The 27,062-nt window shown below is 33.4% G+C and overlaps 1 protein-coding gene across 7 annotated transcripts in view; it reads left to right on the forward strand.

The window, feature by feature from the left end:
- The window catches only part of PPFIA2 (PTPRF interacting protein alpha 2), a 473,000-nt gene that overhangs the window by 276,230 nt on the left and 169,708 nt on the right, over positions 1-27,062 (forward strand). For 6 of the 7 annotated variants that reach the window (XM_065886832.1, XM_065886829.1, XM_065886826.1 and 3 more), the window contains 3 exons: positions 2,617-2,718; positions 14,457-14,621; positions 20,659-20,733. In XM_065886832.1, coding sequence (XP_065742904.1) covers positions 2,617-2,718; positions 14,457-14,621; positions 20,659-20,733 — 342 coding nt within the window. The remainder of the gene's footprint in view (positions 1-2,616; positions 2,719-14,456; positions 14,622-20,658; positions 20,734-27,062) is intronic. The other variant, XM_065886831.1, reaches the window with a different exon arrangement.

The raw sequence follows: 27,062 nt of genomic DNA on the forward strand, positions 1-27,062 counted from the left end.
TCTTGCACTGTTGGTGGGAATGTAAATTGATACAGCCACTATGGAGAACAGTATGGAGTTTCCTTAAAAAACTAAAACTAGAATTACCATATGACCCAGCAATCCCACTACTGGGCATATACCCAGAAAAAACCATAATTCAAAAAAACACAGGCACCCACAGTGTTCATTGCAGCATCGTTTACAATAGCCAGGACATGGAAGCAACCTAAATGCCCATCGACAGACGAATGGATAAAGAAGATGTGGTACATATATACAATGGAATATTACTCAGCCATAAAAAGGAACAAAGTTGGGTCATTTGTAGAGACATGCATGGACCTAGAGACTGTCATACAGAGTGAAGTAAGTCAGAAAGAGAAAAACAAATATTATATATTAATGCATATATGTGGAATCTAGAAAAATAATACAGATTAACCAGTTTGCAAGGCAGAAATAGAGACACGGATGTAGAGAACAAACGTATGGACACCAAGAGGGGAAAGTGGCTGGCGGGGGCAGGGGGGTTGGTGGTGAGATGATTTGGGAGATTGGGATTGACATATATACACTAATATGTATGAAATGGAGAACTAAAATAAGAACCTGCTGTATAAAATAAGAAAAAACCTGATAAACAGGTCAAAATGGTATAGTGCAGAAGCACTGGACACACAGTCTGGAGAACAGTGTTCACAGCATAATTCACTCTCTATGGGTTGTGAGCTTCATGAACTTCAACTTATATCTTGATAAGTCGGTTTCCTCAGCCATAAAATGGGAATGAGACTCCCTCACTATTTATTTAGAGAGCAAGATGAAATAATGAATGTGAAGATAGTGCCTGAAATTTGCTAGAAAGTTAATAAATGTAAGACTAATCTTAATATATGGAGTCACTAAATAGTTTGCTCAGAATCAGTGCCATGATAGTGAATTAAAAATGCAAAGTCATCTGTCACCAATAATATCTTGACTAATTTCTGTCGTTGGTTATGAACACATGATTGTTTCAGTGCACTTACAGATTTATATTTCCTTTTTTCACTAAGCATAAAAGCATTTTTCTCTATTATAGAAAGTTTTGATGACAAATACGTAGCAGAAAGCTAAAAACAAAATTCACTGATAATTTTACCACCTGGAAATATGTAATGTTAATATTCTGAAATATTTCCTTCTGATCTTTTTTTCTTTCTGTAGATAGCAAGCTAAATCTCTAGAAAGATAAACCAGATACATGTTTTGTTTAAAAATGGTATGATGTTAAATGTACAGATTTGATTAATATTTTGCCTTACAATATTCATGAGTATAGGATTAATTTTAAATATATATGTTAATAATATACAATGCAGAATCTTTGTTACTTTCTTCTTTTCTCCATCAAAACTATGCCATTTATATGAAGAAAATTTTTTTATGGAAGTGTTTATTGTTTTCTACTTGTTGCTTATTTCCATTCTCCACTTAAATAATATACTCAGAGAATATCAACATTTAAGCAGGCACCAATCAGAGGAGAAAACATTTATCTGTAATGCCAGCCAAATGTAACAATGAACTCTTTCATCTTGATTCTACACTAAGTCTACTCTGAGGTCTTTGAAGTACCCACTTGGTTTGAAGCCACTCAGAGAAACTTAGCACAATAGGTGGTTTGAAGCAAACAAAAATATAAACCCTAAACCTTTCCCAGCTTTGCATAATCATCATATTCATTTACTTTTTGCTAAATTTGCCTTTGTGGAGATTAGGTTAACCAAACCTGTCTCCTCATTTTGCTTTTCTTTTTGATCTTCTGACAGTGCTTTCCCAGCCTTGTGCCAAATTTTCCCAAATACTTACATGCATTTGACAAGCATCAATTTTATTACTGAGAATCACTGTAAAGAATTTAATGTTAATATGGATCTTTTACTATTTACTATTTTCCAAAATTATTTAAAAATATTTGTTTGTAAGTTGGAGTAACGGAATAGTTGAATTAAGTGTCTTACCCTTCTTTTTAAGCAAACTTTATTGTGTCTAAATGCATAAATTAATAAGAGAATCTTAGATAATGTTATCAACTCTTAGATACGTTTATTATTTTGTAAGATACAAGTGCATTCTCTTTCTTCCTCCTATTAAATAAGTAAACTTCTTAATCTCTAAATAGTATATTTAAGAATTTTTTTTTTGATTGTTGGTGGTGGTTGTTGGCTTTTTCTTATGATGTAGTATGCTCAGTCTAAACATTGCTATCTGGAACGAGAGTATGAGATCTTTGGAGTTGTTCACAAAATTAGCCAAATTTAAATTATTCTATATTATCAATATGCTATCATACTAATGTTAAATTCAATATGATGTATCTGATACATTTTGAAATATATTTTATACACTCATCTGAGCAGCGTATTATAATATGTATTTGTTAAGTACCGTGTACTAGCATTTTTTTAAAGTTGGACCCAAGTTAATTTAATAACAGCAATGTACATATAAATAACAGCAATGTATAGTCATCTAGGCCATGTTTTCTATTCTCTACACTCAAAAGTTTATATTTTGATTTTTTTTTCTTCCTGCTGGAATACATTTTTTTAATCTGGAATATGTCTTCAAAATTTTTTATTCCTCTTTCAGGAATTTGCTGCACTGACAAAAGAATTAAATGCCTGCAGAGAACAACTTCTAGAAAAGGAAGAAGAAATTTCTGAACTTAAAGCTGAAAGAAACAATACAAGAGTAAGTATAAAACTGCTCTGCTTGGAATTAATTCCATGTATAGCTCAGTGCCTTATCTCTAGTATACTCATAGAAATATAAGCCTTTAAAAACTTGAGCAAGACTTTAAGCAGACGCCAACTCATGGTCTGTTACTTAAATTAAAGAAGAATTTACTGTACTACAAAAGTCAAAACAGGAAGACAGGAAACCTAAATTACAGTCTCGGCTACTAAATCATTATGTTGCCTTAAAAAATGTTAGTATTTCTTCTGGTCTTTGCTTTATTCGACTTTAAAAAGAAGGGTTGTATTTCAGTAGTGAGTTTCAAACTGTTGCATTGGAATAGGTGGGCAATGATACTTCAGAAGCTGGTGGTGGGTGATGGGGGAGGGCAATGGGTTTGAGAGGGGAGCATGAGTTTTGACTTTGGGGTGCTATGAGGGAATGACCTAACATTCATCCTCACCTCACCCCAGAAAAATAACAATTTTTTAAAAGGTGTTAAAAACATAAAACCACTGGAACAGGACTCTCCTAATTAAAAGAGGCATACCTTTTCTATTTTAGAAGATCATTAGGGAGACTTCCAGTTCTGATATTGTGATTTTATGAACCTGATGGAATTTACAATATTCTGTTCTTGGAAACCCATGTATTTGTTTAATCTCATAACATTCCATGTAACATTAAAGTTTAAAATTTCATCAAAGATGCTATATTTTCTAGTTCAGAAGAAAAATTCATTAAATTTCATAAAATATATAAATCGCCATATTACCCATAAATAAGAGAAGTTTCTCTAGTAAAAGAATGTAGAGAAAAACCACTTTGGTGTGATTATAGTTCAATCTCAATGTGAAGTAGGTGAAAATATTTTAAGTGTTAGAGCTATGGCAGATTCATGCTGAGAAGGTAAGTTACAGTTAACTGTATATTCATTGCATGCTTGGTTTTAGAGAGTAATATAAAAATGACAGCTCCACAAACAGTCAGCTTGTGCCCCTGGAATGAGCTTGTGCCCATGGAATGAGAGATACCATTGCATGCATAATAGTTATATGATCAAACTCAGTTTCATATTTTTCAGGGTCTTACTTTATGGTAAAGAGAATTCACAGGGTATGTACGTAAGGAATTGGTTTTCATTGAGACTTTGATGAGCCAATCACATGGACTGCCTCTTATAGGACATAACAAGAGCAATTTAGATCGTGTTATCAGGTGTCAGATTATTTTTTTCTGTTTCTTTCTCCCTCTATATATTTTTCCCACCCTTGATTTTTAAATTATACTTTTTCCATACAAATTTAAAATGTATTTCTGCCATGAGATTTATTCTGCCCTATTTCACTATTTTCTATTTTAATGCTTTAGGCAACATTCCGTAGAGTAACTCAACATAGCCAAATGTAGAAGCAGGAACAGGAAGCTAAAAATGGAGGGAAATGCAAACTTCTCAGTAGACTTCCAACTAATCTTATTTAAAATGCAACAGAAACTCTTTTATTAGCCATGTATGTATTTCTCCTTTATACAGCCCTTTAATCCTTTCTACAGCCCTATGAGGGAAATATTATAATTATCCCCTTTTTACAGATGAGGCAACTGAGCTCAGAAAAGGGCAGATCACTTACCAGAAATCACACAGTTAGTAAATAGCAGGGAAGGGATTTGAAAGCTAAGACAAACTAACTCCAGAGCCTGTGCCCTTAGTCATGAGGCCATCAGCACAATTACTCAAGTTAGATGCATGAAGAAACTCAAAGATTTACTACAGTTTAGGGGAAACATTGCCTAAGAGTAGACCACGGTAGTATGGAGTGCGTTATGCCTTCTTGATTGTGACTAATTCCAGAGACTGGGAGGTTTGGCAACAGCATCCTCACAGTTTTCATCACATTACACCCCATGAAGCTTGGAACTACCTGTTGTTATTGCATCTGTAAAGGAATTTGGGGTAACAAAGAAAGCAAGGCAAGCTGTACTTGAAATACCCATTCAGGAATCAAAGTGAGAGAAGTACAAATATTAAGTTCCATTAGGGTAATAGAAAATGAAGCCATTGATTTTTAAACGTGAATCATAACTACTTTGAAAACATGAATCAAGCTGGAAAACATTTTTCTACCTTTCCTAAAGCAATGATGTGGAGGATTTTTGTTGTTCATTATGTCAAGGAAAATAGATTTATGAAACCTTCCTTGTGCAAAATATTGATTATATAATAACTTCTTAAGTTACATTACCACCTCTCACCCTCCCCCACCACCCCAAAAATACCCAGGGCTGAAAATCAGACCACCTTCTTTCTTCCTCCATAATGCCCTATTAGATTGAGAACATTCAAATAAAATCATCCTAATGTTATTCATGATTATACAAAAATAAAAACTTCATAAATTGTAGTGGGTATTTACAGAAACATTCAACCAAGCTTTATTGTTTAACGTTTCCACACTACCAAAAATGTAGAAAAAATGATGAAACAAATTTTATTATTCCTAAAACTTCTCTGACCATACCTAGGCAAGTTAAACTTACAGAAAACAGCATTCCTGCCATTATTTCAACATCCTCAAATTGACTACTAAAACTTATGTTTTGTCAGAATTACCTGAATTAATTAAAAAGTAAAGGAAAACTAGAAATATTAATATAATTATTTCTTAACATCAGAGTAGAAAAGTTTTGTTGTTGTTTCATTGTTGTTTTGTTGTTTCAACTGTTTTTGTGCCTGAAGATCTCAAAGGATGGTTTATATTATTAACAGTGTTTCATAATGCAACTATTGTATGACTTTGAAAGAGAAGTTAGGGTTTCAAGAGTTAGTCTTAATGTCAGTTATGAATCATTACACTGTAATTTCATCTCATAGGTTATAAACTAAAAAAAAGACAGTTATCTTTAGTTCAAATGAAAGACTGAATTTGAAACATTCCTTACTATGCCTTTTTGTTTTGAGCCAGAATAATTATGTTAAATAAATGTTCAAATACAATCAGACACCTGCCATTAATAAAGAAAAGCTTCCTGTTCTTGACAAACCTGTTTATACAAGTTAACAAAGTCCCTCCAAACTTATTTCCTCGATGAGTAGAACATACAATCCAGTTGAGAAAGGAAGACCCTAGTAGTTGAAAGCAGGTGAAGATATGTGCGTGCATGTATGGATTCATGTATATTTATTTATGAAAGTGCTACAACAAGATATGACTGATACAAGAGTGAATAAGATAGGACATATACCCTCCCAACAGCTATTTCAATGTGGGACTCAAACACATACATAAGAAGACACATAGGTTATCTAAACCGTACTTGAGAGTAAAGGATGCTGAGTGGACTGATCATGAAAGCAATCAATTTGAAGGTTTTCATTTTCAGATGTTAGTATTGTGTTATGTGACCATATTACAGAGGCCAAATTAATTTACAGGGCAGAATGCATTTCTACTTGAATGCTGTATGTGATTGAAAATAATTGCACACAAGGTTATGTTGAATTCATATCTAATGGAAAGATTTATAGTTTTAGAAATTTAGCTTAAAAATTCCCAGTGAGGCAGTATGTGTATATGCATATACAATATTATATGTTTGTGTGTATACATATATAGGCTGTGGTCATTTAAAGTGAATTCCAACATAGATGAATGGCCACTCACATGGTCCCTGCAGTCCTTTGAGTGTACCAAAGAGAGTGCCTTCTGCAAGATTTATGAAACATTCGATTAAAGTTTGGCTCCCAGCGAAGGTGTACAAAGTAGTAGAATGTTAGTGGCATCTTAGGTAAGTTCCTTTTTATTTTTATTTTCACTTGAAGTTTAAAGCTATAGAAACATGCTAGGTTAGGACATTTTTGCCCACATTCTCCAATATACATAATGTACATTCATTATTAGTTCAATTCAACAAGTACTAAGCATATATTATATAGAATATTTTCCTAGGCATCGAGAAGTATTCAGAATAAATTTTTAAGCCCTTAAGGAGTCTGTTTTATATGAATAAAAACACAGTTGGTTTTATTGTTATATGGATGAGAGTTCCTAATTGCACAAAACAACACAGTTTGCTATTTTAATCAAGAAGGCATTAATTAAAGCATATAAGAAATCTCTAAACTGAACTTTCAGGTACAATTTCTAGGACCATGTTTCTTAGCTTTGTAAGTTTATTTTACACCCCAAGTCCCAGAAACATGCAGCGTCTGCTAATACCTGTGCCAGCAAAATCGATGCCCCATGCCCAGAATGTTTCCTCATCTGGATCCCCTCAGAATCTGTCCTGTGCAGGGAGCTCTGGTTGGCCGGCTCTTAAGTCACATGTCTGCCACCTGGTGGTAAACATGCCTGAGAAGTGTTCCTTGAATCCTACTGTGGGAAGATGGCATTCAGAATGTGGAGACCTAGCAAACATGGAGGGTATATTCAAAAGATTTGGGGGCAACCTGAAATGGCAGTCTGCACTACCACCCAGATTTAATCATACCCTTTTTTCATATTAAAATTCTAAATAGCAGCAATACTGATATGTATCTACCCAACAATACAAATAGACTTCTTAAACAAAAATAAAATCACCCTTTATCAAAAAAGAAGGTTCATAACCTCTAGTTAACTGCATCCAGCTTCATGGGTTTCTTCAGTGTGTACAGTCTTACTCTCATTAAATCACAATCTTATCTTAATATTCTGTAACCTATGGACTACTTTAAATGTTCATCAGAATCAATATAACCAATATAAAATAGAGTAAAAGGGTAAAAATATAACAAGAAAATGGGAAAATAATATATACTATGTGTATGATACAATAAAAATAGAAAGATCCTATTTTCTCCAACTGGTTACAAGGTCCTATTGGCAAATATAAATTCCAATTCTAAACCTTGATTCCTGGACCTGGGTCTATACCCATATATATCAGGTCTGAAACTGAGAGAAACTGAACCTTACTTCCATCACTAATTCTGAGTGTATACTAATTCCAGGGTGATAGCATCCCAACCTATCAATGTGTTACCTCTCAATTTAAATTAAAATAGATTCTTCCTTGGGTCACTTAACCATTCTTTAGGATCATCTGCTTCTGAACGTGTGATAGCATGGTGAAACCAGGGCTGGGAGCATCAGTCAATTACATTAGCCCTTTCACTGTAAGATGAGTTTTTTTGGGCAGAAGTAATATTGTGTATGATAACAGGATTTTAAGCAAAATTCTAATAAGATGGTGTTGCTGGTAGAGGCAGAGCCATTAGATAAGGCAAATCCATATCCAGAAAAAGGTTTTATTATAGTAGCAAAAGACAGCTGCCTCCCTGATGGAAGGGATTTGATGTAATCTGCTTGATTCAAGATGAGTAGTTTGTTTCTAGGTATATTGCACCATGTCAGGACTTCAAGGTTGATGGCTACAGCAAGTAAATTGGCTATTCAGCTGGGGTGGTAACCCTATCAACCTTAATGATGAGAGGCCCATTTTGTCAGGTCAATGAATAACTTCTATCCCAGAAACCATGGTCACTATTTTATGCCCATTGAGCAAATGCTGTGGTGGCCAAAGAAATAAGTCAATACCCAGAGGATGAATCATTTTGTCTACCAGATTATTGAACGCGTTTATACCAGTGTGTACCAAAGATATAGTCCTAGTTTAGAGCTAATAGCCAAAACAGTTTTGTATTCTATTTTCCTTAGCTGTTACCATGCTACATGGTCACAGGTCCCTTTAGGGAAGATTTTCTGATTATCTATTGCTTTATAATAAACTACCCCCAAATTTAACGGCACAAACAATATTTTACTATACACACAGTTCTGTGGGTCAGGGATTCAGAAAGGACACAGTGGTGACAGCCCTTCTCTGCTCCATAAGGTTTGGGCTCTCAGCTGGGATGACTTGATGGCTAGTGACTGGTAGATGATTTATTTCTATCAGAAAAAGCAAAAAGCACTGATATATACTGTTTGTTAATTTCTGTGGTGTTAATACTCCCACGGTGGCTGTTTTCAAACTTCCAACATGTCACTCAATGCAGAGTTGGGAAAAGATGCACAGTAGTGAACCATTATATAATATTTTCTACTATCAAATACCATTGAAGTAAACAACCCTATAGGCATGAGTAATAGTATAATATAGTAAGATAATTAGGAAGTGATATATTTTGAGCATTCACTATCTTTTAAAAACATTTTATTAAATCATAAGTTTACATAATTTAAGCTTCAACAATAACTGTGCTTAACTACCAGCTCACAAGGTTTCTGAAAATTATCCTCTCTCACAAGATAGTATGGACCAGCTTTAGCATATGATTTTCAGGTGGTGACTCAAATATCTGGAGGCTGAAAGATCTACTTGTGAGGTAACTCCTTTGCTCTTGTGTCTAGCACCTGGGCTGGAGTGACTGAAGGACAGACACATTTAACTGGGACTTTATATCTGAGAACCTCCATATGACCTCTGTGGCACAGTGGTCTCAGAGTAGTGAGTTTTTGTGTGGTGGCTCTGGGACCTAAGAACAAGTACTCCAGTGAACTAGATGGAAACTGCATTGCCTCTTAGGACCTAGACTCAAAAGTCACAAATTGTCACCGTCACCATACAACACAGGTTGATCAAAAGAGTCACAGGCCCAACCAGATTCAAGAGGGGGGAACATAGGCTATGTTTTGCCAGGCACCTACTTAATGATTGAGTCATACATGGTTGTCAAGACAAATAAGATGACACTTATCAGTGAAGCAGGGCGACCCATTGGAATTTGGTGGATAAGGTAAATCAGATTCATCTGAAACTTTCTAAATTTCCTTTCTCTAATTCTTGGTGGTACCTTTTTATTTTCATAGTAGTGCCAACATTTCCAAATAAGACACCTGGCAAGGCTCTGGATTCATCATACATTGTAGTTCAATGACCTCTCCTAGATCAGGCTCTTTTTCTTTTTTTTTTTTTTTTTTTTTTTTTGCGGTACGCGGGCCTCTCACTGCTGTGGCCTTTCCCGCTGCGGAGCACAGGCTCCGGACGCGCAGGCCCAGCGGCCATGGCTCACGGGCCCAGCCACTCCGCGGCACGTGGGATCCTCCCAGACCAGGGCACGAACCCGCGACCCCAGCATCGGCAGGCAGACTCCCAATCACTGCGCCACCAGGGAAGCCCCTCTTTTTCTTTTTTCCGTTATGTCTTGGGACCTCAATAAGAGGCTGTTATGAGCAGCCATAGCAACTGTTGAGTTCTCTGAGCCTTGACCTAAAATTTAAAACCTTATGCTTGTCATTTTCTTTCTTTAAACTCTTCAATGCAACGCAAAGCACCCAGCTCACCTCATTGTCCTTATATTCTTCCTGCCCTTCAAAATGGTCTTTATGCAACGCAAAGCACCCAGCTCACCTCATTGTCCTTATATTCTTCCTGCCCTTCAAAATGGTCTTTTGTACATATGACTCAGTCCATCAAAGCTTTACTGTCAGAGACAGCCCATTTCAGGATAACTCAGGTGGTCATTTCAGCAGCTATCCATGAACCACGGGAGACAATGCCCCTTTTTTGACGTTAATCTACTTATTACTTTGTCAAATCTGTCTGGGTCAGATATCCCATATTCCCATTTGTCTGAAGAGTTGTTACTTATAGCCATAGCTGTTAAAAACTACTGTTTTAATCAGGGTTCATTTATTCATTCAACCAAAAATTTATAAGCATCTACTATGCCAATCTTCTAGGCACTGAGAGATACAGCAATGGACAAAATAGGAAAAAAGTAAATAAAAACACTTCATTTCCTCATGGGCCTTACATTATGTTTTGGGAGACAGACTTAAACAAGATAAATGTATAAAGTAAATAGTGAATTAGATATAGACAAATGCCAAGGGGGAAAAACAAACTGGAAAGGAGATATTTCGTACAGAGGGTGACTAGGGAAAGCCTTGTTGAAAGGTGAGATTTGACAAAAACCACGAAAGAGACAGTGGAATGAGATGGGCATGCATATGTCTGAAAGAGAGTGCTTTAGGCAGAAAAAAACAGCAAGCACAAAGGCCCTGATGTAATAGCATGGATGTCTGATAATGTTAAAACAAAAAAAAAACAACACTACAAGGAAACCAAATCAGCTAGACTGGAGTGAGCAAGAAGAATAGGAGATGAGTTCAGAGAATTGAGATCCCTTTGGTACTTTTAAGGACTTTGGCTTTTACTTGAGCCAGATGAGAAGACCATGAGGATTTGAGCAGAGGTATGAATGACCTGGCTTCCATTTTAACTTAAATAGTGTTTTGAGAATAACCTGATGGAAGGATGAAAGCAGGAGGACCAGTTAAGAAGCTACTATAATAATTTGTGGGAGATAATGGGTATTGGGCCCAGGTGGCAAGTGGGTTCAGTGGCAAGTGGTTAGATTCTGGAAGTTGTAGGAACATGGAAAAGATTGATTTTAAAGACTGAACTATAAATTTTAAGATGGGTAAGAAGAAAGTGAAGGCAAGAGTATGGTGAGAAGTAGTAATAAATTCCTACGATAAAGAGATTGAAGGTGCAAGTATTTTTAGAGTTTGAGCATTTAAATAACTGAACTAAACTAATGATTTGTGAGTTGTATAATAAAAACTGAAATTAGTCACATTTATTGATAACAGTAGAATCTATCATGAAACCATAATTGTGAGTTACTGAAATAGGGGGGAAATTGAGACCATTGGAGTACACAAAGTCTAGAAATTTAGATGCCAATATGCTGGAGAAATCAGCATCTTTAATTCATATATTTAAATGAGTTATCACTCATATATTTAAATGAGTTATCACTCATATATTTAAATGAGTTATCACTCATATATTTAAATGAGTTATAAAAATCACCAAGAATTACAACCGGGGTAACACTGGAAAAATGACAATAATCTAGTTGCTAAGACATTCAAGGAACAATGACCAGGGTATGGCAGATGACTGTTACAATGAAAGGTAGCAGTCAGTATGACCTGATGTACTGTCATAGCATTCTTACTTGCATATAACAGAATTCACTCTCTAGCTAGTTTAAGTAGACGACAGTGATTTTTAACAGTAATTAAGAAATTCTTACCCAAAACAGTCTGTAGCCTAACCTTTCACTCAAAAAGTTTAGAACTTCACTGCAAAGCTGGTAAACAGATTTTTTCTCCTTTTCTGTGCAAAATCATGATTCCACCTCCCATTGAGCATACTAGATACCTTCACCAACTTATTTATATGGCTTATAACTTATTTATACCGCTCATTTCTTGCATGTGTGTAATTAATAGAACCTCTGTGGCACCAAACACTGAGAATTATAGTTTTTTGCACTCTATGTTGAGAAGGTGGGATTAACATTGTGAGAAATTTACCAAATGTAAAGAGTGTGATTGAAAGATTTAGATAATCTCCAATAACAGATGTTCTTTATAGCTTCAATATAATACTCATATTGTGTTTCTTGCCTAGAGGGTACAGATTATATCTTATACAATTTTGTATCCTACCTACTCCCATGCAATATTAGAAGCTCAAATAGTTATTAAATTACTGTATAGATGAAGACATCTCTAATTTACAGTTAGAGAAACCAGTTTTCTTGTATTATGTCGTTTCTTTGTAAGTATATCATCTACCTAAAACATACATATATATATATATATATATATATATATATATATATATAAACCATGTTAATTAGCTTAAGCTTTTAGGAAATAATGCCAATTAACTATGGCTGCAGATTTAGCTTTGATATAGGCCAGAATGTACACTGGGAAATTTACCTAATTTATCAATTTTTTCTATTCATTCAATAAATATTTTTACATATGCATAAATGCCAGGAACTGAGCCAATACTCAAATACAGAAAAGATCAAGACAGACATGGTGCCTATCCTCATGGAACTTATATTTCAATGAGGAAATAGAATGAAATTTAGTAAAACTATTTTTAAGAAATTATACACATCATATGAAGAAATGAAGCAAGAGAATGAAATAGAGAGTTATGAAGACTTGGAAGAGAGAGACCTACAAATGCTTTACCTAGAGTAGTGGGCAAATGCTTTATTGAGAGGGTGATATTTAAACTGAGACTTAATTAAAGGTGAGAAAGAGCTGACCAACTAAGGAGCCAAAGGACAGTATTTCAGGCAGAGGGTACAGCACGTGCAAAGGCTTGGAAGACTGAGGAACTGAAAGTAGGCTGGCATGGTTAGAGCAGAGTTTGCCAGAGAAAGACTAACAGCAGATAAAGTTGGAGAAATAGGCAAATCTCTATAACCTATGTGAAACAGCTTGGATTTAACCAATGCACACATGTATCTATAGAAATCAAGAGAGTAGAATACCATGAATATAATCAGAGATTGGTAAATAAAAGAAAAGCTCTTTGAAAATATTAATTGTATCAACTTCATATTGAAGAACTTTTAATATTATTTTGATGCTTACATATGACTCTGGCCGACTGATCTATATACCTTTAGGATCTCAGATATGTGTGGGGTTTTTGTGTTAATAACAGGCAAAATTTTCTGACACATTGAACCATAATTAGTGACAGTGAATATAGCAAAATTAACTCATAAAGAACTAAGAAATATGATACTAGTATGTGACACTGAAATTAACGGTAGCATTGTTAAAAACAAATTTTCTTTACAGTATAAGCTTTAGGAAAAATCTTGAAAGAAAATAGTTTTTCTTTACTTCTTTCCACCTCAGTATCTTATATCTGCTTTTTACTTTATTGTTTCAGGAACTCCTGCTTATTTTGCCTAGACATCATTTGTTAGCCTATGCTTTTCACTAGCCTTCTGAAAATCTCCCCTCCTTACTAGTCATATATTATTCTTCACTAGTGAAATTTTAATAACTGATAACAGTTTTTAATTTTCTTTTCATATATCTTTGCTTTTAGTTGCAGAACTGACTTATAAAATAAAATGAAGGTGAAACTCCAATTCACAGAATATTTAAAAGCAAAATTTATCTGGGAAGAGTTAGAGCATAGAGTCTGGAACCAGAATGAAACATTGTTCACTGAACTTTCCCCTAGTCTCTATCATGGCACCAGACACTGACTGGTGAATGTAGGTTCCAGAGTAGACAGTTTAAAAATTATGTCCTTTAACCTCTTTTCTCAAAATGACTATTGCTGGTCTCAGTTACCATATTCCAGTTGGCTACATATATTTTTCTATTATGTAATCTAAGAATTTAATTGTGAATAAAATCATTAGTGTTACCACTATAATTGCTATAACAACCTATGATTATAACTATAATCACATTTAAAGCAACATGGTGATTATACTCATTTCCTTCAAATTTAAATGATCAGATATAAGTGAAATTAATTTTGACTTTCAGTTCTATTCTCTAACAAAATCATCATGCTTTGTTCAATGTTCTTCAGTCATTATCCTATTGGATCATATTATGGTGTGTTCTAGTTCTCCTCAATTTAAACTGAAATTATTAAATCTTCTAAAAGAATGCATATAATTCACATTATATTTTAAATTCAGTAAATTGTTACTTGATAGAAATGCAATTTACTTTTAATATACTTTATGAACCCTGGTTCATGAACTCAGATTTGTGCTTCATTGATGCTATCTGTAGTATAATCTGAGGTTATCATTAGATACTATATAAATCTGAAATCTACTAAAATGGAAATCATCTGTATGTATTAGTGACTTGTATCCATAAGATAATTACATTTTCTGTTAAACCCAATAGCTGTTACTGGAGCATTTGGAGTGCCTTGTGTCACGACATGAAAGGTCACTAAGAATGACGGTGGTGAAGCGACAAGCCCAATCCCCCTCGGGAGTGTCCAGCGAAGTTGAGGTTCTCAAGGCGCTGAAATCTTTATTTGAGCACCACAAGGCCTTGGATGAAAAGGTATAGTATTGTGAAAGGATTGTTATAATTTTATGTCAATTATACTTCAATAAAGCTGAATTTTTTTTAAAAAACTACTGGAAAAAGGGTATAGTATTGACAAAAGATTTCAGGCTTAACTGTGCTTTTGTCATCAGCATCAAGCTCCTTGTCTTCATCCATGACTCTTACTGGCTGCTGAAGTCAGTCAGTTCAGAGGAACACATTTGAACTATAGGAAAAATCACTAAAAAAAAAAACCACGCCCTGACTATTACATGTATATTGGTATTATTCATTATTCATTCATTATTCATCATTCATTATATTATTCATAACATTTTCTTCTTTTAATACGTCTGAATCTATGGTTTATCAAGACTTCTATTACGGCACATGAGAGTCCTAGTCCAGATGGCCATTTGAAATTTAATATTGTCATTTAACCTTTCTGTTTCTCCCTCTCTCTCTCATTCTCTCCCCACCCCACAGTCTCTATCCTCCCTAATCCCTCTGAAGTGTGTGGCTATAGATGCCAACATAGGAGACTATTAACTGACAATAAAACATACCTTGAAGTGTAAATTGGAAATACTTTAACCTTTAGAGATTCATATTAGAAGCATACAGTTTTATTTTGGGGGTTTCTAATATCTTAGTTCTGAACACAGTTTTAAGAGTTTCTGCGGGTAACAGCATAAAGTATTAGTAGAAAAATCTGCTTTAGGTCTTTTTTAAAGTAACTGTAAGTTTCTCTTAGCTGTTACTCAAATAAGCTCTATGGACATTAATAAACCAATACAATGATAATATTCTTTGGATATTAGTAAGGCTTATGACATCATTTCAATTCTGTAAAATTTCAAAGAATGAATTTTTTTAAATTAATAAGGCTTTAGGATTTTGTACAGTGGGAATTGGGGCACTTCATTGTAAAGTATCTGACAAGTTCTGAGCATTAAAATCCAAACTAAGGATTATTACTCAGCTATATATAGGTTTTGAGCATACAGACACTTTTTGCTCTATTTAATATTTATATACATATATATTTTTATCATCAGTCTTTCAGATGTTCTTACAGCAGGGGATTTATGTGGAGTATGTGCATAGCATATCTATAATTCTGTCTTCTAGATTATTAAGAAGAAATTGTATCTTATTTTTAATTTTAGTATGAGAGGCAAATAGTTTATGAATAATTTTGAGTAAAACAGAAATGGATATTATATAAAAATCCCTGATGAATATAATATCAACTAATATCAAATGTCAAATAATAATTTAATATAGTTTACTTTCGTATTATATTTCATTTCTTATTACAAAACTGCATTATTAAGAATTTGCAAGACTTTACATTTATAGAATATCTATTATGTGTCAGACTCCTTGGCATATATTTAGCACACAAAGATAAATAAGACATGTTCTTTGCAAATGAGGAGTTCATAGTTCTGGAGTTCACATGTCAATAAGAGGGAGTGGTAAGAAGAGATATATACGATGTGATATGGAGTCACAGGAAAAGTTGTGACTAATTTTTCCTGAAGAAGTGATGAGAAAGTCAAGAATGTCTTCACAGAGGAGGTGAAATTTGGTCTGGGTATTAGACTGTGTAAGGACTTTTTAAGCAGAGAAGTAAACATACTGTAAGCAATATGATCAATATGTGAACTAACCCAGAGCTTTGAAAAGAACATGGCCTGTTCAGAGAAAACTTAACAGTTTTGAGTGACTTGAATGAGGGACTTGAGAATGAGTGATTTGAGATGTTCCCTAGATGTGCTCCCACATCACTTAGGTGAGGGATGCTTTTATGAAAAAATGAATAGAAGGCAATAAACAGCATTTAGGACAAATAACCTAATGGGTGTGAGTACATTTAAGAAGAAAATGGTTGTAGTACAATTTAGGATCTAAAAGTAATTTAGTATATAGATGTTCAGTGAACTTAGCATAACTAAATGAAGTATTTCATACTGTGACCCCAGGAATTGTAATAGGGTTTAGTAACTCACCAAATGTGCCCTGGACATTGGTGAGTTCGGGGCAACAGAACTGATTATCAACTAAGTAATACCTAACAGCCTGAAGGAAAAATATTATGATCTTGGGCTTTGGAGTTAGACAGACTTGGACAAGTACCTTAATTGTCTCTTAGTCTGTTTTCTCTTCTTTTGAATGAAGAGAATAATATTAATACCTACCTAATAGCATTGTCTGACACGCAAAGCTCCTAGCCAGTACTTAGCATATGGCAAATGCTCAGTAAATGTTAATGAATGTTATCGTTAATGATAAGTTTCAGCATTTGACAAAAATTTCAAACTAAGTGAAGATATTGGTATCACTGTTGATTCACATGCTTATTTAAATTAACATTTCATTTAGTTATTAAGGGGTTAATATGTGCCTAAGCACCTTCATAAACAATTCCCCTAAGAATAGCTCACAGCTTCTTGTGTAGATCAGGAGAGGTAAGGAGACAGACATATGAACAAGTAATTACAATATTCTATTTTAAGTGCTATGGATATTATGCTAAAACATATGTGGAATATCAGAAGAAGATGCAATTAATCATATCGAGGGCAAGAAACTACCAACTTTACCACAGAAGGTTTAGAACACAGGAAGAGATAAATAAAATACAAAAGATTGAGCATAGCTGTGGACAGTTACAATGACTAGCAGTGTTCATTATTGATGTCCTTATTTACATATCCACTGAGTTGTAGGGTAGAATTTACACAATTATCTAAGACCAGCAGTGATTTTGACATAAGTCTCCAACATGTTTACCAATTCTGTGGACTGGAGGAAATGAGAAGTATACATGTGTTTTTCAATCACTCAGATATCACTGAGTATTTTTTTAAAAGATATACTGGGTATGCATGGGAAATGTAACCAAAACACATGTTACATACACTCCACATATATTCCTGTGATCTAATATCACAGTGCCCAAACTGGATTTGAACGTCTGGTCTAAGATTCCCTCACGATGCTTTCTGTTGCAGGATTGATAATTCCAAAATAAACCCCTGCCATACCTTAATTTAAATTTGAAATGTATGCTCTTCCACCCAAGTCCTTTATCCTGCAACATACTCGTCATTCTTAGGGACTTATTTTAATCCTCAGGGATAACATTTCTCTTGAAACATCTTTTTTTGGGGAAAATGTTTTTCTCTTTAATTATTTTTTCATACCACTATGAAGAAAATAAATGTGACATGAAATTAGAAATCAAAAATTCTAGATGTACATAAATATATTTGGGATGTTATACTATAGCTCTATAAATAAGCAATCAATATATCTTAAAGACTATGTGGACAATAGATTAATTGAATGTAATTGAATAGCAAAAAACTAGAAAAAGTAAAGTATATAGCCAAGACCATCAACTGTGTACTTATATTTAGGAAAAAATTAAAACTATAGTTTTTTCTTGTCTAGATAACTTCAAAAGAACACCAAATTCAACAAGAAAAATAAGGATATTATGGCATTCTGCTGGTGCTGTGCTCAGAGCAGTGCAAAAAGCTGCAAGCCTTGTCAGAAATACTATTTTTTCTTACCGCTGGAGTTCCAGTTATATAGACAAGATAAAATGTTAGATTCCTTTATACTCTAGAAAGGTTACTCCTTTGGATCCTCCCTTTGTTTTTCCTTTACCAAGTTTAGCAGAGATTAGTGCAAGAGGAAGCAAATATGTTTCATTCATTTGAGTCTTACCCAAGAAATAAATACAGAGAGAATACTTCCTCCTCATATAAATGTGAATAAAGCATTCATATCATAAATGTATTAATATTTGGAACATCAATTTTTACATTTATAACATGAATTCAAAATATATTCAGCAATTGTTTTTATTTTCTTGTGAAGAGAGTTTTAGGTTAATTACTTTGTATATAATATAATTTCAAGTTGCAAATCTGTTATAAATGTATTGAGGGGTGATTTTTCATATTGTTTGAAAAGCTTGATAATTTTTACTGCTCGAAGGCTCAATATAATAAGAATATACATGCTTAACTTGTGGTAAATTTGAAACAGTTTGGAACAGTTTCTGTGATTTTCAGTTTAACAAAGAAAGGAAGACATTTAACCCGCAGTATAGCCTGGTTTCAATTGCTCCTTATGTGGCTTGCATGACTCTTTTAGGAACATCCCAATGCATCAGAATGTCTTTAAATATAGTGCCTTAACCTCTTTACTGCAGTCTAAATGTGATCTGATTATGTTGCATATGTTGAGATTAATTTATATTTAGACTGTTTCATATTGCTTTTCTCATCAACTAGGATTCTTAGATTTTTATCAGAATACCCATATTTTATAGCTGCTATTTTAGGAAGTGGACATAAAACTTTATAATCATCTCTATTAAATAACAAGGACATCTACTAAGATATTTGTTGATATCTGCATTCCACATATCAGCAATCCTCCTCATTTTCATGCCTTTGGGATGTTTGCTTTGTTTGCATCTATCCAAGCACTCATGAAAAAAGTATTCCCCAAGTCAAATCATTAAAGATTTCCTTCTAAGAAGCTCTTGTTCAGTTATGAATCAGCATTAGTTTTATGCATTTTTATGAACAATTGGATATTTGTCTAACAGCACTGGTACCTGGCAGCCCATCTGGCATACTTAAATATCATGAAGGATCCTCTGTGATTATCTTTGATATGAAATGTCCATTTATATATATATTACTAATTCTCAGAGAATTTGAACCTAAGTATAATTAATATTAAAATTCCAGTCAGGCATTAATTCTTTCTTATTCAAGATGTATTTCAGGAGTTAAGTGTACCCAGTCACCTGAATATATTTCAGTTATCATTATACATTACTAAAATAATTGAGATTTTTTAAAATTTCTAATTAGATTCTAGATTCATAGGATATCACTTGTTTTTTTGCTAACTAGAAAATAATTTTGTAACTTCAATTTTAAAATTACTATGTATCTAGGTTTTTAGATATTTTATGTATTTATAGTCCCAGTTAAATCTTGCTAAAAAAAGAAAAAGACCATTAATTAAAATATACCATTAATAAATTACTAAAATGAATGTTCATTTAAATAATTTATTTCTATAATTAAAATGCACACGGTTATATCCCCATGGTAAATCAATGTTAATTCATAAATAATCTAAAACTCACCATGAATTCCATATTGAATTGAAGCTATAAACTTTGTTGTTTTTTTTTAAGGAAAATTAAATTGCTGTAGTCATTTATTTTAGTTTAACCAAATTTCTTTCTCTGAACTTTTCTACTTTTGACAAATTTAATATGGAGCATACCTATAGATCTGAACATATAATAACTAAAACAATTTTAGAAGTTCTAAGAAAGCAAGGATCAAAGAAACACTTCTCTGAGTTTCATTTGTGTATGAAACATTTGGAAATCATTACTTTCAAACTAAATGTGCAGTCTTTGGTTCTATAAAATATAATGGTTTAACCTTTGGTATCTGAAAAGTATTTAGGAATTCCAGAGTAGATATATACTTCCCAATCCCTCAATAACAATGTAGACCTCTAACTAATACAAAATTAATTTCATGAGCAGTGGACATTTTTCAGCTTCTAAGAATCCTTTGCTTTTAGACAAATTATTTTGTACTAAATGTCAAAGGAAAACATAGTTATTATTTTAAAGAAGTAGAAAGTTTTTTGCCTATATCTTATGCTTAATCATTGACTGTTTTTCAGATGAATTCATAATAAACTTTTGAACTTTGCCTCCACTTACTATGAATCAGAATTCAGAACAAGAGGGGTTGATCTTCAACCCCATTGTAAACTCTGTCACGAAACACTAGAAGGACTTGCTTACAAGAAAATCCCTTAATACAGTCATACTATGAGGTGACAATGTAGTCATAGTATTCCTGAGCACTTAAGGCTATATATACTTTAATACTTTTACAAATGTGACTGTCTCTGATAATGTTAATGGATTCAGCACAGTTTACTATGTATGGGATGTACATTACTGCACATATTTTGGTTTTTCTTCTAGGTAAGGGAGCGACTGAGGGTTTCTTTAGAAAGAGTCTCTGCACTGGAAGAAGAACTAGCTGCTGCTAATCAGGAGGTAACATACCAAACTTTCTCCTCTTTTGAGGTGCAATATCGCTAACCTTATATCCCTTGTGTTTCACGTCACTTTTATTAAAGCTGTCACAAAAAATAAATTACATTTGGTATATGCCACTGAACAAGACCTGTTAAAACTAGTTGCCAGAGTCATGCTTTCTGATTTCTGGTGATTCAGATCTGTCATTAAGAGATGAAAGGAGAATTAGCATGAGCTAGTGATATGAGAGCTAGTGAGGTGGGGATTTAGAAAGACTGCAGTCAGAACGCCGGGCCTTTTGAGAAGTAAAACACAGCTCCAAAACTGGAAAACACGTCAAATATCTGTTAAATTTAGAAAATGTTACAGATGAAGCATTGTTCCCATGTTTAGTGGCATCATTGAATCCACTCTTTTGCTCTCATTCATAACTCTAAGAAAGTATTTTATAATCATCCATGGGATTTAAAGAGTTGTTTTTTCCTTAGAAGATTTTACTTCTTTGGTTATTTGTCTACAAATGAACTTGGGTCATTAGATAAGATATAGATAGGTGAATAGGTGATAGATAAATAGATCTCAAATTAAATGTATATAGGGCACTAAAATAGCCCCATCTCTCTCTCTCTGTCTCTCTGCCTCTGTCTCTCTCTCCCTCTCTCAGATTATTTACAAGGCTACCTTTTTCAGGTGTTTATTCCAGGAATGCAAATGGGGGTATTATTGTTACTAAAACTATTTAGTAATAACTTCCTACTTTTAAATAATTAAGAAAGTGGGAGGCCAGTGTCATTAATTATAAGTCTTACCAAGAGATTCTTAACAAAGTAATATTTACATTTACATTTCACACATAAACAAACACACATTTTCAACCATGCTAAAAATCTTGTTGGTACAAACTCCCTAGTTTTTTTAAATAAGCTAGGCCAATTAAACGAGCTTCTATAGGCTTTTGTTTGTCCTAGGTTCAACAATTTAAACTGAGCAATGAATTTCCCATTCTCACAGATGGTTTTGGAGTTATCACCCTTTAACACTTTTCTTTATATAATCTCTTCCATGAAGACTTCATCCATTTCTCATCCATCCAAGGTTTCAATGATGACTCTGGTGAAAAAGAAACCAAATCTATAGCTCAAAGTCCATGCTCTTTTCTGAGCTCCACAAAAGATTGTAAACATTGGTTTGGCATCTCCACAGGACTTTGCTTTGCTAATGTTTGTATAAATTGTTCTCTGACACACGTGTTCAGCAGGGGTTAATCAAGGATTAAAAACCAGCTTAGGGTTTGATAATGAAGACATGCACTAAAGGGACTGTAACCACTTATAGGGACCAATTTTTCTAGTTTACACAAAGGCACCATATGTGCTAATGGGCCTGGATCTCCACTTAATTTTTCCTTGTGTCCCCTTAGGTTCTCTATGGTACATTAATGCAGTGAAATAATCAGTCTTCTTAAAAAGAATATGAGATAACTATGTGTTCTGTTCTGAAAAGATCCAAAATGTTCTACTATACACAAAGGAAGAAGTTGCAGAGAATGCTCCCAATTTTGCACAATTACAAGTAATAATAACACATTATTATAGGACTAGGAAAAATAAATTTTGGATATAAATACCAAACTGTTATTATTAGTTGTCTTTGGTGTTTGCAAATATGTACTATATATTTCTGTAGTGTTTGATTTTTTTAATAAATTTTCATTATGCTTATAAAGAAATGAAATAATAAATATATTTTAGAGTCAGATGCCATTTTCCATATTAGATTATTCTATTGATAAATTAATAATAATGATAGCTAATATTTACCGAGTGCTTTAAATCTCTAGGCTCTAGTCTAAGTGCACATATATCAGCAAAATGATACTGGAAGTTAGGTACTACTATTGTTTTACAAGTGAGCCCAGAGAGGTTATTTCTCTTAATGTACCACTGTTCTCTCCTGCTTGAAAATGTGGTTATCTTTGAATTTATCTTAGCTCTATGTATTCAGGTGATTCCAATCCATACATTTAACTATGTCCACAGTCTACCCTACATCCATTTACCCTCAGCTTTTTCTATATACATTAAAACTACTGTAGTTCAGATCTTCATTATTCTCAACTGGGATATTACAGTATGTTTTCTGCTATATAATTCTTCAGGGTGAAAACAGCTAAGCAAAGCTCCAATCATATTGATTATTTTTCATAATATTTTCAGACATGTAATATAATGTAACATATGCCATATTAATATACTACTAACATAATATAATTTACATATTTATATATGTTAAAATATAATGGTATCTACTACTAGACCTGTAATATACTATTGAGCACCTCTTCAGTGGTCCTAACCTAAAAATCACCCTTAATTCCTATTACCCCTGCTACTCTGAGTCATTCTAAGTTCTTGTTAAGTTATAGTATTCACTGTTTTTGAAAGCAGCCAACATTCTTCCTGACTCTAAATCTTACTTATGCTAATGTCTCTCTTGGAATGTCTCCACAACCCCAATTCACCCACTGAAATCATACTTTCCCATTTAAACTCAAGTTCAGACATCACCTCTTTTATGACATGAACTCTTTTATGATTTCTTGCCAACAGTCATTGCTTCTTAGTTTAAATTGCTTAATCTCATTGCTTCAGCATTTATTATGACTGTTCAACAAGTATTAGAGTTAATTATATACCTGTCTAAGCCTAGTTCCCTGAGAAAGAGGGCTATGTCTTGCTCATTTGTGCTTATTTCACTCAGTACAGTGATATAAACCTTGTGATCAACATATATTTGTCAGATTGCATTGTATAGAGTTCATTCTACCTGGTGTTTTCACATTATTCCTTGGCTATCCCCTTAATAGATAGTTTGAACAACCTGAGGCATGCTCAATAAACAGCAATACACTGATCATATTATTAAATTAAGTTGTTTGTTATTTCAAAATATAATTATCGAGCAACTACTATGTGCAGAAAATTCTATGAGTTCCTGACAGGAAGAAATAGAAAAAAATAAAATAATTAATAAAGCATTATGCAAATGTTTATATAATTTGCACTCCAGTGATGGAGACAAACATATAAACATATAAGTAAGATGTAATTTAGTACAGAACTAAATTAATATAAAATAGATACCCAAACAAAGTGCAAAAGAGCAGAGAGAAAGGTATTCATTCTAGACCAAAGTATCAAAGAAGGCTTCACCCTTGAAGGAAAACAATGATTTGGCTTCAAAACTGTGGAGAAACATTTCAAGCTGAGCAAACAGTATGATTAAGGAAACCTAAAATTGCCTGTGTTAGGGATAATGGATGATATTGTATTGGTAAGAATTAGGGTATGAAAAGATATAGGAGTGTAGAGAGCTGACAGGATGCAGATCCTAGAGAACCCTGAATGCCATGCTCAGAATTTGGAATTTATACTTTATGAAACGAGAAAGCTCTGAAGGTGTAGTTTTGTTTTTGTTTTGTAGTGTTTTGTTTTTTGGTTTTGGTTTTGGTTTTGGTAAAGTGAAATCCACTGAAAGTATGTTCTTTTTTTTTTCTTTTTGTGAACTGTGGGGTTGGGTGGAGTAGAGCTGGAAAGTTGACAATCTGATATGGCTAGCTGACATAGTCATCTGATATGTGATTTTGATAATGATGCGTCAATTAAACAGACATTTATTGAGCATTTTCTGTTTGTCAGTCATTGCATTAAGTACTGGGTATAAACATATTGATAAACTAAGATATTAATAAAGCAACAATTCTCTCAAGTCTGTTATGGAAGATAAACATGGTAAAAAGTAACTTTAATAAGGAGTTATTATTTAAAGGATACAGAATTTCAGTTTGGGAAGATGTGAAAATTTCTGAAGTTGAATGGCAGTGATGGTTGCATAACAATGTGAACGTACTTATTGCCTCTTAGCTGTACAATTAAAATGGTTAAAATGGTACATTTTATATTATATACCTTTTATCACAATAAAAAGTAATTACAATACAATAAGACTAAAGTGAAAATGAAAGTACAAGCTTTAGTAGTATTACAAAGGAGAGTAATTAATTGTATGGGCATGAATGAGGAAAAGCAGATGGTGTTATAAAAATCTTCCTAGAAAATTCCTGCAATTTGCAACAACATGGATGAGGATGAACTTCGAGGGCATTAGACTAAGTGAAATAAGTTAGACAAAGAAAGACAAATACTGTATGATCTTATTTATATACAGATTCTAAAAATGTCAAACACAAAGAAACAGAGTAGATTGGTTGCCAGACGCTGGGGTGTGGGGGAAATGGGGAGATGTTTGTCAAAGAATATAAACTTTCTGTTATAAAATGAATAAAATTAGGGGATCTGATGTACAGTATGTGCACTATAGTTAACAACACTGTATAGTATACTTGAAATTTACTAAGACAGTAGGTCATAAATGTTCTCACCACACACATACACAAATAGTAACCATGGGGATGGGGATGAACTGGGAGATTGGGATTGACATACATACACTAATATGTATAAAATAGATAACTAATAAGAACCTGCTGTATAAAAAAATTAAATTAAATTAAAAAAAACTAATGGTAACTATGTGAGGTAATAGATATGTTAGTTAACCTTATAGTGGTAATCATTTCATAATATATACATATATCAAATATTCACATTGTATACCTTAAACTTACACATGTTATTTGTCAATTATATATATCTCAATAAAGCTGGAAAAAAATTTTTAAATCTTCCTAGAGCAAAAAATTTACCTAGAATTTGAAGGGTGACTACAAAGAGCTTGTCAGCTGGAGGTGGAGGAAGAAAAGGGAAGCAGGCAGTAGTAGAGATGGGGACGAGGCTGCAGAGAAAGGCAAATCTGAGTTAGGGATGCCTAGAGCCTGGGCTTCGTCCTGTAGACAATGATGGGTCAGCAAAGGGTTTTTTAAAGGGAAGAAATATAACCAGATTTTTAAGTTTGCAGACCAGTGTATAAAATTTAAAGATGAAAAAATATATATCCTAATCAAGGTACTGTGTTTATAGTTCAGATTTGTAAAAATCACTACTGTTTCTTGAAAGAAAGGGCTAGTGTTGCAAAATACAGAACTTGCACAGAGAACTTGAACTTGAACAATCTGGCATTTCTTATGTTCTGTTAGTAGTGGGAAATATAGATATAAATGAAAGAATCAAAACAATATTGTAAATAAATATATATACATAATGGAAATTTGCTGTCATTTTATGCCTCTTTGAATAGCCCTGCAAGGGCAGATTGTATTGTTAACACTGAATACATTTTCCAGGCCATTGTCCTAGAAAAGTGAGTCCAGATTATTTAGACAGAGAAAATACAATCAAGTCTTTATTTCTCGCAGAATATTTTTGTTACTGCTTAAAATTAGAAAACTACAAAAAATGTACAGTAAAAGGAAATAAAGAGGAATAAATAGATTACCTTCTAACAATGTGTTCTCCTTTAGCAGAAGCCCATATGCTTTTTTAATTATTTAATTAAACCAGACAAAATGAATTATTCAGAAGCTACAGTAAATATTCAATTGACAGACTAATTTTCAGTGAATACACAGCTGTACGTATTTTAAAAGCTTTTCTGCATGATTGTATTATATATAAAAAAGAGCTGGCACATTTAATTGTAGACTGAACTATATTTTTATGTTGCTTTCATTCTTTGCTTTTTTTTATTCCAACCACTGAATTTATCAACTTTCAATTTGAATTTTCTTAAGGAAATTAGCATTTCATGTTACCTCATTCCTGAAGTCTAATTTCCTAAGGAAAAATTAAAGAACTTTATGGGCAAACCAGGTATCATTCATATTCAGAAGAATATTGGATCAAGATGGTGAGGGGAGCTAGAGGCAGCAGATTCACATTTTGGGGGTTTATAGGACTACGGAATACAGCCATTGTTTTAAATACATTATGCATTTAATCATCACAACAGTCTTTTGAGTTAAGAACCAGTACTCTGTTGAATCCATGGAAATGAATGGAAATATGGAAAAGGTAAATAGATACAGGCAAAGGTGGAACCTACCCCCAAAAGCAAATAAAAGGCAGGGAAGGAGCAACGAGAGATGTTATGTGAGACTCAAGTGAGTCAAGAGTCCCTGAAGCAAAGAAATGATAGAAAGAGGGAGAGGGAGAGAGAGAGTTTTAAGTGTAGGGATTGGATGTGGTCGACAGTATTAAATGTCGCATGAAGACATGTAGGAATATGTCTACTATGAGGTGATTAGATTTACAATTAGGTCACTGAAAATGTTTGCAAAGACAGTTTTAGTAAACTATAGTGAAAGGAGAATAGCTGTGATGAAAAGAATT

This window comes from Phocoena phocoena, chromosome 11 (assembly GCF_963924675.1).
Source record: "Phocoena phocoena chromosome 11, mPhoPho1.1, whole genome shotgun sequence".
Taxonomy (NCBI): Eukaryota; Metazoa; Chordata; class Mammalia; order Artiodactyla; family Phocoenidae; genus Phocoena; species Phocoena phocoena.